This window comes from Alligator mississippiensis, chromosome 4, assembly GCF_030867095.1.
Source record: "Alligator mississippiensis isolate rAllMis1 chromosome 4, rAllMis1, whole genome shotgun sequence".
Taxonomy (NCBI): Eukaryota; Metazoa; Chordata; order Crocodylia; family Alligatoridae; genus Alligator; species Alligator mississippiensis.
Genome location: NC_081827.1, coordinates 20,111,819 through 20,130,417, shown reverse-complemented (window position 1 = coordinate 20,130,417; position 18,599 = coordinate 20,111,819). Strand labels below are relative to the sequence as shown.

General features: G+C 37.7%; 1 protein-coding gene across 5 annotated transcripts in view; it reads right to left on the bottom strand.

Annotated features, from left to right (window-relative positions):
- Window positions 1-1,057: 1,057 nt before the first annotated feature.
- The window catches only part of CACNA2D1 (calcium voltage-gated channel auxiliary subunit alpha2delta 1), a 669,683-nt gene continuing 652,141 nt past the window's right edge, over window positions 1,058-18,599 (bottom strand). For 3 of the 5 annotated variants that reach the window (XM_059725817.1, XM_059725819.1, XM_059725820.1), the window contains 3 exons: window positions 16,089-16,171; window positions 13,670-13,758; window positions 1,058-5,753 (listed from right to left, as the gene is read on the bottom strand). In XM_059725817.1, coding sequence (XP_059581800.1) covers window positions 5,717-5,753; window positions 13,670-13,758; window positions 16,089-16,171 — 209 coding nt within the window. In that variant the 3' untranslated portion in view covers window positions 1,058-5,716. The remainder of the gene's footprint in view (window positions 5,754-13,669; window positions 13,759-16,088; window positions 16,172-18,599) is intronic. The other 2 variants (XM_059725818.1, XM_019487529.2) reach the window with 1 other exon arrangement.

Here is an 18,599-nt window from a genome sequence, read left to right as displayed (position 1 = left end):
AAAATATGTGCTTTGTGCCATGGAAGTCTAAATGAAATCCTCCCATTGACTTCAGTGGGGTTTAAGTTAGGCAGCATCCAGTCACAAAATTGCTTCTAGTACAATTAAAGAGGAAACAGATGTTTCAGTGTGAGATTTTATATTTTATGTATACAACACTCCTGAATTTCTTAAATGATAGTGAAAATGTTGTAAGATGGTGTTAGTTACTGCTCAAGAAAAATATTGTATGATGCATACTATTCCATACGTATTTTGAACTCAAGACTGGCATAAAATGTATCACTAAGGCACAACCATTCTCAAAACAGATTCTAGCAGTCAGATACATTTACAGATCCTGAAAATAAGCAATTTTATGGTAAACGATGTTGATGCTCGATGTTTTAAATAGACTGAAGAATTTTGACACAGAGGTTTACATTAAGACCTTACTTGGAAATTTGAGAAGAGAATTTCAGGTTTTTAAAGTGTGCCGTATCTTTGTGGTACTCAGCACTGAAGACATCATGATAAAACTATTCCAGAAATGTGGTGAAAATGGGACAGTTACATGTTTGATGCAAGCGATTTATGGAGGCTGATCTGCGGTGTCATGAGTGGCCCTATAGTTTTTAATTTTGCCCTGTATCTCACTTCTTGGGGTGTAAAAATATACAAGCATAATCTGTAATTGCAATTCTCTTAGTTCCTAACAATGTACTCTTGAACTGGGATTGCTTATAATCACATTTCTCAGAGTCTGTCTCAGAAGGTTTTTAGACTCCGGCACACAGTCTGTGCTGGTTATGTTTGTTTTAGCTTTTAGAATATTTTACAGCTGGAAATGAAAGTAGAAAGCTAGGACTAGTACTGTCCAGGGCAAATACGGAGGTTAGCTGCACATCTCTTCCCCAAAATAATCTGGGTTTTTATCTTAATTTTATACTTTTGATAAGATAGTTAGATTCTAGAGTACAATTATGAAGCAATTCAAAAAGATGGAGAATAATTCAGCAATTACACAGGCTCTACTTACATGCTATTGCCCAGGGCAACAATACATCCAGACTAGTAATTGATTTTAAATGATAAACTTTTATTCTGAATATACTGTTTTTGCACAAGAATTAAACACAACATTTCTAGGATTATAAACTTTTTTATAACATTATTGTACAAATTTTTACAAAATTTTATTTTTCCCAGGCTTGTCAAGTTCCACAAAAGTGTCAAGAGAACACAATAAAAGGGAGAAAAGACCTTTTTGCCCACTAAGAGCAGTCAAGCCTTTTAGTTTTTTTCTTTTTTTGCAGGAATGCACACCGAGCATTTCAATAAAAATATCCCAGAAAGCATAATCCAGACATTCCATACAACACAAGAGAAGACAGCTTTGTCATATCACAATTGCAAAGTCATGGCATCTGCAGCAGACAGTATCCCTTTAGCCTCAGTGAAATTATTTCTTCAAGATGATACTTTTCTTGGAAAGCCAGAAGCAGCACAGATGCAAGGAGCTGGTATTAGGGTGAGGCCAACGCTTTGAAACTCTTGAATTGTTTTCAGATACTTTGTCTAAGTCTTTTTACAGTAGTGTACACAGAATATTAACAATATTAACATTGTGGCATGGAAAAAAAAAATGGCCTGGTTTAAAGACCTAGATGTCTGATGAAACTAGGGAAAAACTTCATACTAAGAAAGTGTTCCTGACATATCACTTCCAGTAGACAAGCTAGAAGCATCACAGAGTTTTGCAGGGGCTTTGCCATAAGTCATAAGTACTAGCAGGTTAGCATCCGGATGTGCAGGATTGGTGGGATTAATGTAGTGTTTCAAAATTAAGACATAATAATAATAATAATTAAGCTTTCTGAGTGTCAGTGTAAAGGGGAACACAGGGTCTCAATGTCCTTTAAAAGATACTGAAAATTCTTAAATGCAGCAAGTAACACTTGGGTTGCAAAGGTCACTTAAAAGGGATACTGCCTATTTGAACCCAGTAAGGCCAGTTTTAAAGTTAGTAAAAGGAATATTATAGGAAAACTTACAAATGGCAGCAACACTGGTCTTGTCAAGTTAAGCAATAAAGCCTCAAGCATTAGAAATATGAAAAAGATCATACTAAAGTCTTAAAGGTACAGGACCTAAAAATCTCATCAATCAAACCCGCTATGTCATGTTAAAAACCTGTTACAAATGTGGACCACGGTCTGTGTTTTGGCAGTAATGCTGGTTGTTCAAATGAAAAAGAAGAGAAAAACCATTCATGTTAAGTCCGTATACCGTTTTGTTGTTGTTTTGTACAATGCTAAAATGACTCCATTTGTGGTTATTTGTCAGATATACATTAGGTAATGAGATGATTGTGTAAAACCAATACAGTTCAAACAGCTTGTCTGTAGCTCTTGTTTAGAGGCTTTAATCAAATACCAATCCAACTTCTTATTTAATAACTAAAAATATTAAAGCAATTTTTACAATATAATTTTAAAATCTTTCCATGTTAAAATCAAGGATTTGAGTGTGTTCTTTCACAAACTCTGTTATATGAGAGAAAATACATACCAAACTTCCCTGTAACCAACAAAAAACTTTTCCTACTCACAGAAGTGGTTTCTAAAAGATGGATCCAAGCACTTTGGCCAAGGTAATGTTCATATTTTGTTTGGTTTTCTCACAGATAAATATTTTATATATATATCTATATAGTGCATTTTCAAACATTTGGATATCATTTACATATACCCAGAAAATAAACAGCTCTCTGCAAACAGCAGTCAGACTTAGACTTCATTTTTCTGTAGTAAGCCTTATTAAAAAATAAAATAATACTGGGCCCATCATCAGACAGGCCCAGCTTTGATGACTGAGTACTTGTAAAGAATGGGATTATCAAAAGTGCCAGAGTGATTTAAGAGCACAGTTGCCACTGACTTTAAAGGAGAAGAGAGGGCCAAGAGAGATACAAAGAGCCCCTGCTTCTTTGCCTGGGCCAGGAAAAATTCCCATCCTGCAGTCTCGCAAGGGTATTCCTTTCTTCCTAATCTACGGTTGCATTGTACCTTCAATGGATAGGAGCAGAGACACAGGGTACCAGTGGTCCTCCTGTGGCAGCATGGTTCTACACCACCCTTCCCTTTGGGATTTGCCTATAAGTACCTATCCTAAGTAACTCAGGATATGGCTCACACATGCTAGCAAATCTAGTCAAGTATTCATGATCTAAAAGTTGAAGTATTTTACTTTTCCATTACATGTTTTTCCCCCCTGGAAAACTAAGTTGAACTATTTAAACATAAAGCACTTAATAGATCTTTCAAGTAATCAAAAAAAGCAAATACAAACTAATGTGCAATCTTAAGAGTTTGATCTTTACAGTCCTATAAGCATGTTGTTTTTTCATGTTTGGGGGTTTGAAGGATAGAGCCTCAATGTTAGAAAAAAAATCTAGCATTTGGCAGCAGGGGAAGGGAGGGTGAAGAGAATTGCAGCTACTGGAAAGTTTTGCTGTAATCCTCACTCCATACAGGTGAAAGCAGCTCATCTTCAATGGACATAAACTGGAGCTACCAAGCTCAGTCAGTTCTATTTTTAATCATATGCCTATACTAAAGGGATCAAAAGGCCAATGGTGATAATTCAACACAAAGATTGGAAGGGGTTTTTGTTTGTTTTTTATTGTTTCCCCTATTGAACTCCTAAACATGAGAACATACACAGCTGGAACCAAGGGTACATGTGAAAAACAACCAACCAACTATGGGCACAGCTACAAGTAGAGATTCAATTGTTGAAGTCATACCATGGGGTTTGAGGAACTTCTCTAACTTTCATGGCATGTTCATGCATGTCCAATAATTTCTCTGTAAGATTTTTGATGTAATCAAATTTATATCAGAGTCATTTGCCAGCATATGCATACCAACGCTTTGCATTTTGTTATTTTTAAGAGCTATTGTACCATATTAATATTTGCATATTGCAGCTGTTAGCAGAATTGTACAATATCAGCAGAGTTGCACATTCATTGGTTTAGCTGTCTTGCAATACTGTTTAGTTTTGAAAACTAGAAAAAAGCGCAAATCATATTTTGCATCTACACTATTCTACACTGTAATATTGTAATTTACTGCACCAATTTGTATCACCAACAAGGTTGTATAAAAACAACTGTTTTTTTTGTAATTATTATTCACAATCAAGGATCAATGTGCATACATATAGATTCAAGGCTCCCCATTTGTTCAGATTATGTTCTAATTTCAGCAACCAGGAAATCTTGTTTTGTTAAATTTGCTATTTTCAATATAAAATAGCAACAGCTAGAGGTTTAATATTACAGGTGCAACTGTATTGTAGAAACAAAGGGGGAACCTGGTATGAATCTTTGAGAACATATACTCTTCAAAAATAAATGCGTCAGATCTGATTTATATATACTTAAAATATCTGTACACAGGTTTTCATATGAGAGCACTAATCTGTATAAAACCCACCTCATCTCTTTTACCAGGCAACTAAATTACTTTCTTAGCTTTTTCATTGCACAGTATATTCAGAGCTCCGTTTAACAATATAATTTATGATGATTTATTCGCATCACATTGCAAAGTTTAGTTTCTCACACAACAAAAAAAAAATCACTCATTTACCTTGTCAATGGACTATACTCTACCATCAAAAAGAAAAAAAAAACCTTAAAAACAATAAAGTAGCAGCATCATCATGCAAAATACCCTTGGAAACCAACGTTCAATAATCACAAAGACATTTTTTTATTCACAAGTTTTTTGTTTGAGCATTTTGAAGGATTTGACTAGCATTATGTAACTGCACTGTGAAGAAACGGGAGAATATTACATCAAAATTAACATTTTTGTGAAGGGGACATGACACTGAATTTAAGAGGAAAACCACTGGTTTTGTTAAAACATTGAACTCCCAAGCACCTTTATATGTCTAAATTCCATAGCTTCTTGCTTGCTTGACTTTATTTGGTTTTTAAACCAACAGTTTAAGAACCTACCAAAACTTAGCGGGCCACCCGTTTTGATTAATTTTGGCAGAACAAGCCACTCAGCATAAGGCATTTCAGTCACGGTGAATTTCTGAAGACAACTAGCCAATATTTTCATATCCCTAAACCATTTTGGATGAACTGGAGTCTATTATATATTCTGGACACAACTGATGTTCACAGCAGCCGTGAGGGTCTGAATAAAGTGAAGAAAGAGCATTCAAGAACTATCATCTTTACAAGTGCTCATGAAGAAGTGTTGCAAGGCCTGCAACAAATGCAAAGTTAAGTTCAAAATAAACAGAAATCATATTGACCATAAGCTACCTAAGGGGAGCCCTTATACATGAAGTCATCAATGATACCATAACCAACAAATTAAGATTCCTCCATGAAGCACACACAAATTCTGTTCAGATGGCATAGATGATGCAGCATTCACACAAGTTTAAGGATCTGACTCCAACATGCAGCCACTGTGGGTGCCCTTTTGAGTCTTTTGCACAGAGTGATACCAAGTCACGGGCATTGCTGTTCTTCTGCTGTTTGAATAGTTGACCCCTTTTAAAATGAAACTGAGGGCTAATGTTTTGGCAGGGTCTTGATTAGGTATGCAGGTTTTGGTTTAACAGGGTCATAACTGACAATGTCTGCTACCAGATAACAGCCAAAGCAGGAAAAACTGGATTCCAATCATAGACCAAAGTGATGGGTTCAGACCAGAGACCCCACCACAGTCTGTTGAATCTTCCTGTTGTAAGAAAAAAATAAGATAATTCAGCCTTAACTGAAGTAAACGACAGACATCTACTGAAATAAGCTATGTTTTAGGCTCTCATTTGTTGAACTACACTTGCAGGGTAGATTTTGGTCTCAGATATATTGTTTTCCTTAAAAAAAACATTGCAAGTAATTATTGGAGCCATAATCTAAATGCTCTTTCTAAAAAGGACAGAGAAAGTAGTTCTAGACCACCTTCTAAATAGAAAAACAAATAAATACAAGGCCTACTGTGGATATTCACTGAGACAAGAAACAGTGTTTGTTAAAACCAGCGGATGCATTTTTATCTTGTGCAAAATAGTTCAACCAATTTAACTTTTTGCACAGACATAGTGGGTCTTCCAAATACACTCTGCTGCAAGTAAAGATAGAAGAGTAGTGAATTATCCATGGTAAGAGAAGCAGCTTAGTTGTAAACAAATTTATCTCTAGCACTCCTGTGCAGACCTGCACTCAAAAGGAGCACACTGTACAACGAGACCAAAGACAGCAAAATGCTCTTCTTCAATTCCTGTTGCTGCTTTCAAGTACAGGAACAAACCTCATGTTGACTTACGGCTCTCTCTACAAATCACAGACAATAGGTATTTCACTTTGGCTAAGCTAGATGCCCCTTTATATTTTGCTGGGGCTGATTAGGGGCTGGGGTGGCTATTGCACTGCTCTGACAACTAATGGCCTCCAAGGTTCATTATGCCATCCAGGAACCACAGCTCTTGAAGTACATCATAACTCCAGCCCCTTGTATTCTCTCAGGCAGGCCCTTAGCTTACCAGGCATAGATGAAGTCTTTTATGTCTGCCAACATAGTTAAGATTATGAACCTGATTTCTGGATCTGACTTGATGCACTTGATGTAGGGACCGTCCCCTTTGCCATCGTTATGACTCCTTGGTTCTTAAGGCTGATGCCTAACTACCCAGAGTTTCACAAGTGGTTCTGAACATGAACACTTAACAACAGTTTAGTGTCTTGTAAGAATTTCCCCATGCCTGAGAGATTTGGAAGTAGCTAAAAGAGTAGTGCCAGCTTTACACTTCTTTTGACAACCAACACAGAAAATGTTTTTTTCAATTTTCCATTGTTTTTACTGTATCTTTATCATTGAGTAAAAGGACCCATATTTGATGCAGCTGTACTGTCCACCTTCTACAGGTTCTCACTGAAACTCTTCACTATGGACAGTAAGGACCTATTGGAGCTCAAGAAAGAGTTAGTTTAATGTTAAGTGTTGAAAGAAAGTTTACACCCGATGGCACTGGTTTTAATACCAGTGAATCTGCGCTGATTTATACCACATGAGGACCTGGCCCACGTTTTGATTTTTTTTTTTTTTGTCCAGACTTCAGGGGTCCAGCTCTAAAGGAAACTCCAATAACCAATCACAAGATAACTTGACTTCATTCTACATTTTCTTCCTAAGCTTATTTATTCATGAGGTTTCCTGCAAAGACTTTTTGGTCCTAGACCTCAATTCCCATTGCCCACAGAGCTTCCTATCAGGATAGATGCTACAAAGATGTAGCATCTCTCTGTAAGGTTTCAAGACCTGTTTCAGAGTAGATAAAGTAAGGAAACCAGCCATTTGTACTACAAGCATCTTCAAAGGATTTGAAAGACATTTAGTACATATTTGGAACGTTTAGGCCATTATCTACGTAAAGAGTTGATTTGAAACATCCCTTGCCAGGCATGTTGTAAAAGATATCTCTAAGAAAATCAAAGACTTTTTAGAATAAAAAGAGTTCTGTGGTTTTTCAATGCTCCAAGGGTTAAGGCTGATAAGACTAGCCAGGTTAGTGAATGTGCATGGAGTTTCTTTTAAAATATATATCCAAGTGTTTCTAATTCTTATTTTCTCCTAAAGAAAACATCTCAGGCTTGATTCTTTTATCAATAAGGGCCCTTTCTATGATGCTTTTGTTTGACTGTTGAATTTATTTCTACTTTTTTGGCTTTTTTTCCTGGTAGTATTCTGTAAGTTCAAACTTCCTAATGTTGCTGGTCAACAAATGAGTCACAAATGAAGTTTGCTGCACCAGATTTGTAAGATGAGTGAGATGTTATGACATGAAGATGCACTGGACTTTTAGGCTAAGTAAAGACAGTCAAAAATCCTAAGGCTGAGTCAATTCAATCTTTGCAGGTTAGTCTGAGCTGCATAGATTGAACTGATCAGTAAGTGACCAGACATTCATTTTTGATTCTGAAATGCAGCCACATGCTTACAGTGGCCAGGCCAGGGGGCACTGCCTCCCTACTTAGCCAGGGCAGACAGTTTGGGCCAAGGCTAGCCTGCCCACCCTGTGAGGAAGGTTTTTTGGGTGGGGGGGTACAAAGCATCCTGGGATGCAATCATCCAGATTTTCTTAAACTGGTTTTGGCCATTTTCAAAGCAGTTTATGTGCACCGAACTTCAGTTTTGTTACAAATTTGAACCAATTTCTGATCACTTATACCAGTGTATGTGTAACATCTGTCCCTAGCCAGAGTTATTTAGTTTGGCTCCATTTACTTTCTTTTGGGGCTTGAATTGTGACTCGCTACATAGCTGGATTTCTATCCACAACACCTAAAAATAAACCAGTTGCATCTTCCTGGAAGTTACAACCACTAAGAAAAATTCATATTACGAGAGGGTAACTCATATAAATTTATCAGGGAGCAAAACCCCATTATCATATAACGTATCTGCAGGTGGACAGGTATACCAAAGACATGAAGGCACATGCACGAAGGAAAACAAAGGGCATAAAGCAAAACTGCACATTGGTTATAATATGGAGGGAAAAGTGTCAGTTTATTAAAAATAGCACCTGGTCTAAATACTGATGATGTAGATAGATTTCTAAGTCAGAATGAGCTTAGTAACCAGTGTTTATTTTTTACCTTTGTAATAGATCAGATACTGTGGAGAGTACACTGATGGCTGATCCCTTCTATTGTAAGATATGGTTGAAGAAACTGGGGTGAATTTTGTTACAGCTTTCCTTTTTTAAATATTGGATTGAAAAAAATTACTTTGATTCTATACTGCTTCAATTTCTCAGAGTTTTAGTGCCTTACAATCATGGAAGAGGCCTCAGAAGCTCCAAGTTAAAAAGGCTTCACACCATATTCATCATGCTTGTGTGAATTAAGCAGTTCAAATACAGGTGTGACAAGTGTATACACACACACAATTATTTTTCTATATTTTGGATGTACTATTTGTCTTAAATTACTTAGAATTTCTAAGGCTTATAGACCAGTGGACAGTGGGCATGTATATGAACTTTTGTCTGTCACAACTCAGAAACAGAAGAACTTCTGTGGGACTTAGCTAGTTTTTACTATCCTAATCTAGGGAGAAATGTGCACAGTAAGGAATGAATCAGTGAATTTTATTCAAACTATTGTGTATTTTGCAACAGTGTGCATTGCAATTGTCAAAATTCCTGTATGCTTAAGTGGGTACATACAGGAAAGAATGAAGAAGTGAAAAGAAAAAAACAAAGGAGCGAGTGATTCCATACAGATGCATGAAGTAAATCAAGGATGATATCATGGAAAGAAATGGAATTTAGGAAAAAGTGGTCTGAGCACAGAGACAAGCTCAGTGAAATCACAGCTTTGTAGAATTATCTTCAAAATATACAAGATCTCTTTCTTTCACAAAGATTTGTTATTTATAACATCATGGTCACTCTCTTCTCCACATCTGCCAGGAATGATGGCACGGGACCTATTTTTTTCCAGCTTATGAAACCAGTCATTTCCCCATATACACAGAAAAACTAAATAAGAATGGCAAGGCAGAGAAAAGGTTCCTATATTATATTTTTACTTAGTATTTGTAATATCATGTTTCCTTCACTGAAAAGAATCCTTTTTGCCGACTACTATACATCTTGGCAGCACAAACTTCCTAAAATTAGGTAATGCTTGCCAATTCTCTTCAGCAGCAAGTGCTTGGAGCTAGAAGTGGAAGAAGAGACAAATCCAAATGTCTCACTAGACAGCAGCAGTAGCAGACGGTGGGCTGGGTGAGCTGGGTGCTAGCCCCGGGTGACAGTTTGCAGAATGGCAGCCCTACATTCTGCACAACCCAGGAGCAGTCAGGTACATGGACCCTGCGCCGCTGCTGTAGTAGCAATAACTACTCTGGCACTCAGCAGCATCTTACCCGCTCTCTCCCCCTGCTCTCCAGCAGCGGTTGCCCAGGCCATAGACCCTGGCTAGTTATGCCTCTAGGCAGCAGTCCTACCATAATAATAATGGGGGGGTTCATTTAATGCAGCCCAACACTAATTCAGACCCTTCAGATAAGCAATGAATGCTTGTACAAAAGGTATATTTGTATAACTAATAACAAGAGCTACTGGAAGATAATGCAGATTGTTAAAAATGTGAAAAACCCATGTGGCCCCTCAGAAATACACTGCAGATAAATGTATTTTAAAATCATAAACTATTATAATAATAATTAATTATATTTTTAACTTGTACGTAGGAGACTTAATCGTGGAACCTGTACTTGTTCTCTAAGCACTCTACGAAGAGAACAAAAAGGTAGGATCTTCACAGCCAAGGCTTTCCAGTTTTGGACTTATAGCTGTTAGTTACCTTAAAGATACTTACTGTAAAAACAACTGTAGACTTTTTAAAAACTGCATGCTACATAGCAAGTTTCCTCAGGATTAAGCAAAATACAGTTGACTTCAACTACCATTCTTAAATATGTATTTTTCATCTTGCTAGCAATACCAAGATATTTCCATTGTGTATTCATTTTCAATTGTTCTAATCAATAATTTTCTTGCATAATACTGAGTAGAATATACTTATTGTTACTTTATTTCTCTTTGTAAAATGCAGTTTCTAAAGTGGCTTACAACAGTTGTGTAAAATGTTCATAAGCAAGAGAAAACCTCTTGCTAAACTACTGAAATCCGTCTGCTGCAAGATTTTTTGGGCAAGACTAGTAATTGAAATATAAGATGCACTGGCAGATCATTTAGAAAAGAACAAATTAATTTTGATCCAATCCTGAAACATGCTAAGTTTTAGGACACTGACTCATAACACTGCTTCGGGATGAATCTACATATATGCTTTAATGTGGAGTTGATTGATTAGATCTGCAGTAAAGTATCACCATCTATAAGTGTGGTCATATTAGGACACAGTAAATTAATTAACTCTGCCACAGGATAGTACTGTCTGGGACAAGTACATCCTACAGCAGAGTAATTTCCACTGCTGTAACACACATGTAGACGATGACCAGGACTGGCTTGGGCACTGCTTGCTGGCTAGTCCTGCACTGTAGCACCCTTGTGCCCCAGCCAGCCCCTGCACAGCATGCTAAATGAGGGTAGCTCCAGGTTGGCAGGCTGACCCCCTGGCCCACTGCCATCCATGCCTGGTCTGCCCTGACTCAACATGATGTGGCCTTGGGAGCATGTGTAAATGCTGCACCCAGGATACATAAACTGCAGTGTGAACTACGCTGGAGTTTATTTCTTTGTCCTAATTGCACATGTAGATGTACCTCCCCCACCCCCATGGTTATGAGTGGGAGTAGAGGGAGTACAGCTTCTCACATAAGGTGTTCAGAAACTTGTAGGTTGTTTTCATTTACCAGGTATATATACGCAATAGAAATAACACAGATAACTCCTTTGAGAGGTTGAAGAAGGCAATTTTGGTTTACAAGGAAAAAAAAGAAAACTATGATAAGTGAACCTGTTAACTGTTGTACAGCACTGGCTTCAGGATCTTCAACAGAGCTACACTGATTTAAACCAGATGAGACCTTGCCTTCAAAATCAAAAGATTAGTAAGAGTAGTATTGATGAACAAAAGAAGTTATCTGCAGCTATAGTACTGCTGCTGAAAGCTTTTCAGTTAAAACTCTATTTTTGGCACTTCATTTTATAGGCATTTTATAATGGCTTCCTAAGCACAGAACATTAGAAATTAACTTCAAATTCAGATTATGCTACTCTTGCATACTTGCACCTGGAACCACATTAGCCTGGGTTGGGGTGGAGCGGCCTCAGGCTTGCAGCAGGCTTGGGTGGGTCAATCCCAGGCTCCGGGTGGTAGCACTGGGCGGTGGAGGGCTGGATGGGGCATGAGAGTGCCTAAAATGCACAGCCGTGTGGCTGACTGCCTAAACCTGCAGCCAGCCTGTGGCTGCTCTGTCCCAGCTCAAACTGCTGCGGTATCAGTTATCACCCACACATGCTTTCTGTGCAGTAAATGACTCCACCATAAGATAGTACTGTCGGGGACTCCCTGACAGTATTATCTTACCGCGGAGTTAATTAATTTGCTGTGCCCTAATGATGGAGCACGTGTAGACAGTGTTGCTTTACTGTGGAGCTAATTAGTCAATTGTGCAGTAAAGTGCATGTGTAGACACACCCTTTGTGTAGTATACTTAATTGCATTAAATTTGACCACTGGCAATTTAAGATACCACTTAACCTGAACAAAAATTTGGTGTTTTATATTTTTATATGAAATCTGGCTATTATTGGAGAAGGAACTTTCATTCTCTCTCACAACCTTGAACTACACCTATACAAATTTTTCTACTCCTGAGATCATTTAATACATGACGTAATACTTAGAAAAAAAACCCAGAACTATCAAAGTATTAAATTTTAGTTTTAACTTTTCCCAGTACTGAAGATGATGAACTCTCTAGGAACATTTTGACTAAGCTGGTTTTATTTTTTTCTTCTTATTAAATTCAGGTAATACTCTAGCCCCATAACTATATGTACTTACCTTCAAACAAAACATTATTAAAAAAACCCTCTTTAAACATTTCTAACACCTTTTAAATAAATGCAATGTACATATTGTATTTTTAACATTGAGAATTAATTATATTAACATGATAATTGAATTTATTTTATTTGTTCTTTCCATTGTTAGCTCTATGGAAATAGTCATGGAAGCATCTCCCCCTAGTGGCTTGATGCGAAGTTGTAGTGGTCCCCCTATATTCTGAAAACCTTCCACTATATAAGGATGGAAGAATAGCCTCATATGAATCATTAGTTCTTCTGTATATGTACAGTGACTGTGGTACCTAAGATTTCTTAAACAATTAAACATAACATGGAAAAGAGGTTGGTATTTCTTTGTGAACCTAGAGTATGTCCACATAGCTACATTCTAGGTCATAGAGACGACCTTCAGGTTTTAATCTGCATATATAGCATATTTTCATCAGAAGAAATTGCTTTTATTTTGATGATAATGCTGTGTTATGCTGGATAACAGTTACAGTAAACTTAAGAAGTTTTGTATTTATAGATTCAGGTTAATCAATGAATATTATTTGGATCATGAATCTCTAAATTCTAAACACAGCATACAGCACCCAATTATGTTTTCCCATTTATATCTTTATATTTGCAGGTATTGTCATTGCCTTAGCACCTTTCTTTATTTCTATGCCGAAAGTTGGCCTTTAGCTTTTTTCTGTTCCCTTCTTCCTTTTCTTTTGGTCCTTTCCAGGGACAAAGGAGGCAATACATATTTTGAAGGACTAGCATGAAAAGGAATAGCATCAATATAAGGTTATATATGTATACAAGCTCAAATACTGCTGCTCTACAAAGCCAATAGGTTTTTGTGTCTATTGTGTTTATTACGGAAGAGATCCCATGGTTCTATTAATTCTGATTTACAAGGCTTCCCACAGGGTTTTTTTTAGTACTTAATTCTGCTTAATACTGGTACAATAATGTGCTCCAGATTGCTGCTTCGGGGACTCATTACATTCTGTTTTCTTTTATGTGTTAGTTAGTAAAAAAAAGTTTGCCAAGTTTTATTAAGCAAAGAACAAAAAGAAAACCAAAAAAAATAGAGAAAGTAACTGACCATCCACACCATATGAAAACTTGCAGAAAAATGAAGATAGGAGCGGACATCATGGCAGAGGCACGACTCGTTGTGCATATAGGCTGATCCTATTAATAACGGGCAAAGTAGCAAGTAGAGGAAAGGAAAGAAAACACAGAAAAAAAGACATACAAGATGAGATTTCATGCAAATTGCTGGCAGTTAGCAGAGTTAATGTGAAAGCATTCACCCAAGTGCAAGAGATTCACAGTGAGTAATTGAAATAAACTTAACCAAAATATTTCACTATTACAAAACACATGACTTACACACTGAATAGCACATCAAGCTAGTGAGCAAGATTTGCACTTTCACACACAATAATACCTGGATTATATCTGTTGGAAAATTTCCTACATTTAGGGCTGATTTGCATATATAAGATTTTCTTAATGTTTATTTGGCCTTGGTCAAAAAGAAACCACATTTTAAAAATTTACTACTCCTTTTGTGCAAGATCATTTACAAAAAAAAAAAAAATTCTTTTACTTCCATGGTTTGAGCTTGGGTAAGTACTAGGAATATTTGATTGATACATTAAGTGTCAATTCCAGAGGCATACAGCATGCTATAACATATGTTATATTAGACATAGTGTAGTTTAGCAGCAGAGTCAAAGACTGACAATTGCTTTGAGGAAATCATTTTTCTCCTTTTGTTAAGACCACTTTTCTATATGCCTATAAGGAACAACAGGATTACAAACGCAGACTAATATGCTTTAATTAAAAAAAACAACTAAATTGCAAACTACAAGATCTGAAAGCCATTTGCAAATCTCTCTCTGATCTATAAGGCCTCCTCTACATGTGCAGGTAAAGGTGCAATGGGATATAATGGGTGATATACACAATCATGCCTTCTGCCAAGCCACATGTGTACAGCAGAAGGTGTGATTGTGGGATTGTGCATTAGATCCCATCATGTCTTACTGCCAATGCAAGGGGAGCACAATCCCAGACTTCTGTACCAGCAGAAGTAAGCTCCTGTGGCTGGCTGAGAACCCCATGCACCTCAGTTGAGGGACTCCCAGCTGCAGGGACACCCCATGCTCCTCTGGGGTAGGGGGATTGTGATCCCCGTGCCATGGCAGTGTGTGAAACTCCGAGGGTAGAAGGACTGTCACAGAAGTGATTCCCTCATTGCACGGTTGTAGAGAAACCTTTGGGGCTGAAGCGTCACTGCAGGGGTAATCTCACTGCCTGATAAGTGCAGGAAAGAGGAAACCCCCAAGGACAAAGGATCACTATAGTGGCGATACTCTGGCTCCAGGTGTTTCCCGCACCTTCACAGCAGAGGGATCACTCCCAGCATTTTGCTGCAGGGTGCTGCTGGGATCCAGGGTCTGCAGCTGATAGAGCTTATAATCCCCAGCAGTCGTGGGACTCACACAGCCCAGTTAGGCAAGGTGCACCCCTGAGCTGGGAACCCTGTTACCTGATAGAGCTCCCAGTCACAGGGAAGACCCTGCTACACGTGCAAATTAAAGCTTGATCGCAACCAGCTATAAAGTTAAGACACATTTTTGAGTGCTTGCTTCATAGCTGGTTGGAGGTTTTTATTGTGTAATAGCTACTTTGCATATGTACCTGGTCTCAAGGTAGCTGTACAATCAACCAGTTAATTGCACAATACCTGTAATGTGTAAAGGAGGCAAGTGTCTTTAAAGACATTAAAATAGCTTTGGAGTTAAATCTTGCTAAGCATCAATCACCTTTAACACCAAATTACTTCACTGAAGGTTGGAAGGCATTCTTCAGTCTGCAATATTGGACTTAAATAGCAAATTACATCATGGGAAACAAAGGGCAGCCACTGAGGTGTGCATGCTTAGATAATTCATAGTGCAATAACCTATCAATCATGGTTCAGAATGAATATTTTGGATTCAATTTGTTTTCTTTTTCAGACAGTATTTAAAAATGAAAGAGAAAAATAATACTTAAATATCAAAACATATATTCTTCTCTCGCTTTTCTACCAAAAGGATATCTCAATCCTAATTCAGTACTTCTAGTATCTTTTTATTATTGGATGAACCAATAAACATATTTTATTTATAAAAGGACTAGCCAGAGCCACATGCAGATCATTAATTTATAAATTAGGTTTGTTGACCTACTGGTATGTACAGGAATCATGTGTGAAAGTGCAACGTCTATAGGAAAGGCAGATAAGAAAGCAGCAGTTCATTTTATGTTAAATCATAGGACACTTGAAATAAAGTGACTATGGTCCAGAGTGAACAGTATGTTTAATGAAAGACAGATTAAGTCATCAGGCATTGGGTACGCTTAAGCATAGATTGCAACTACATTGCTCTAAAACATCTCCACAGCTGTCTTTCAAGGGAGTGCTCTTATCTCTGATTCTTAAATCCTTGTGAACTCAACCTTACCTGCTCCGCTTGATCAAAACAGACTTCTGGCCCCTTCCTGTACCTAGGCTGCTTAACCATTTCACAGGGATTTGGCCCTTCATCTGATACTCTGATTAAGGAATACAACACATTAATAGTACCAGCATTTGTTTTTATTTCTTATAATCATAAGCATGCTACGTGAAGCAAAACACGGACTTCTCTGAGAGACATACATTAGCAGCTACTGGCTGCTCTGACTGATGTAGGTTGTATTGCAATTCCCACCCATTGTGACTGTACTCTGTTAAAGAAAACAGCATTAATAGAGACCAAATGTGCTTTGTTTTTGATGCCTTACAGGATAACCTTCTGCTGCTTCTAATCAAGATAATAAAGTAGACACTGCAAGAATTGGAATAAAATCAGCACATCTAACATTGCTTCCATAAGATTTTTTCCCTTTATTGGGGCAAAACGCAAAGTGAGGGGAGGAGGTGGGGAGAGAGAATCAGTTTATTTTGTAGCATTTTTATTATATTAATTTCATTAGGTTAGTTTTAAACACAATGGGAGTTTTGCAAAAAGGTTACAAGATCTAGGCCTATTATAGTATTCATTATTTGAATTACATTAAAAATGATCTTACATTGAGATTAGGGCTTTTATGCAAAAGGCACTGTATAAGTTGGTATGAACAGAAATAAAGTTTAATTACCTCTGATTACGGTTTCAAGTGTTTGAGCAGGAGGTGAAAAAAAAGCTGAAATGACTCACCCAAGATCAATAGCAGAAATGAAAACAGTACTTAAGTCACTGAACTCACTGCCGAGGAACAGGATTTTATTGTCCAACACTTCATGTCTATAATCACATTACAATGAGAAGTTTGTTGAGCCTTTTATAAATTTCAGCTGTTGCTTTTTGAAGTTGTCAAATCTGGGTCTAGAGTATTTCAAAAGCTTAAAATACTTCAAAACAAGTCTCATAGATATAATCTGTGCTGATTTATGCTCAGGGCAATACCCTGGCCAACTTTCACTGCAACCTGTGTGAAGTCAGTGAAGTCGTCCCAGTACAGAGAAGACAGTAACATGGAATTTCATTTTATAACAACTGGCAGCCTTGTTCACACCTGATTAGCTGTCTCTTACCTAATGATATCATGATGGGATATATGTGATGAGATTTCTATCATGAGAGAAAAGTGTCAGAGAAAGGGATAACTTCAAAGGTTATCTCACTTTAACAAATCTGTACCAGGCATCTGGAAGAAAAGCTTAATAACAAATACCTGCAGATGAATAGCATCCAAAGGTCACCCTCTTGTGTGTCACCATGCTACATCTGCATTTCACAATGCACCTTGAGACAGCAAGCTTGACTTAGTGCTGCTCAGGTAAAACAAAAATAAAGAGTCAATTCATTTTGTCAAACATAAGCCCATCTAGGCACTCAAGCTGCCAGCCTTTTCATCCGACCCTGGGAATGTAAGTGCTCCACAGGGAAGTACATGAAACATGCTTCCATAGATGTAGCTTACTTCTCAACCAAAGCACAGATAGAATTATAATCTTATAATGAATGCGACAGTTAGTGCCTTTCATAGGGACTACCAGGACCACCACGACAAGGAGCTTTATCATCTGGAGCAGAAAGAAATTTGCAAATCTCTCCTCATAGATCTCTTTGCATGTACATACTTATTTTTGACAACAGTCTTTCTCTACTGTCTGTTAAAAGTCAGGCACTGTTATCACTTTTCATGCTGTCTATATAGCCTAAAGGCTATGGAAGGTCTGAGGGAATTTCCCCTGGCACAGGAGCCGTGTGAAATTGTTTTTTCAGAACTGACCACACATAACAGAGATGAGAGACGGGTGCTATGCTGAGCAACTGAAAGACAGCCGTGGAAATTTGCTGTTATTAGCCAGAGTACTGCAGGGACTCCAAAAGGCACAGGCAGGAGGGAGGACATGCATAGAGCACTACACACTGTGCTCAGGATTCAAAGTGGTATAGCAAGTACCTAAGCTTAGGTTTTGCAGTACCTTAGTATTAAGTTTTTTGCTCAGGACAGCTATTTAATTTGAGCAGATTTGTCATACATGACTCCTTTACAGACACTGCACCAATTCTGATTTAGGTGACTTGACACTCTATAAAGGCAACTGGTAGACACCTACAAGTGAACAATTCAGAAAGTCTGGAAAGCTCTTCAGAAGCGGAAAATAGGAAATGCTAAAACATAGAGTGGGTTTGAGCTTACTTCCAACACAAGATGCCCACGAGGTGTTTCTGTCATAGCATCTATTCTCACTTCTGAGTACTGTGGCCTAATGGGTTTTGGAGGTGGTGCAACATCCCCTTTGCCTAGTAGTCCAGTGGTAAAAAAAACTTGTCCAGGAATAGACCTGGGTTTCCTTTCAGGGTCAGAGAATTTGGACCCATATTTCTGTGCAGTAAGAAATGTCTTTACCATCACGTGACAGATTAGACTAGGTGAGGGCACTCTCCCCTATTCATCCTGAAGATGGACAACTAAGAGCA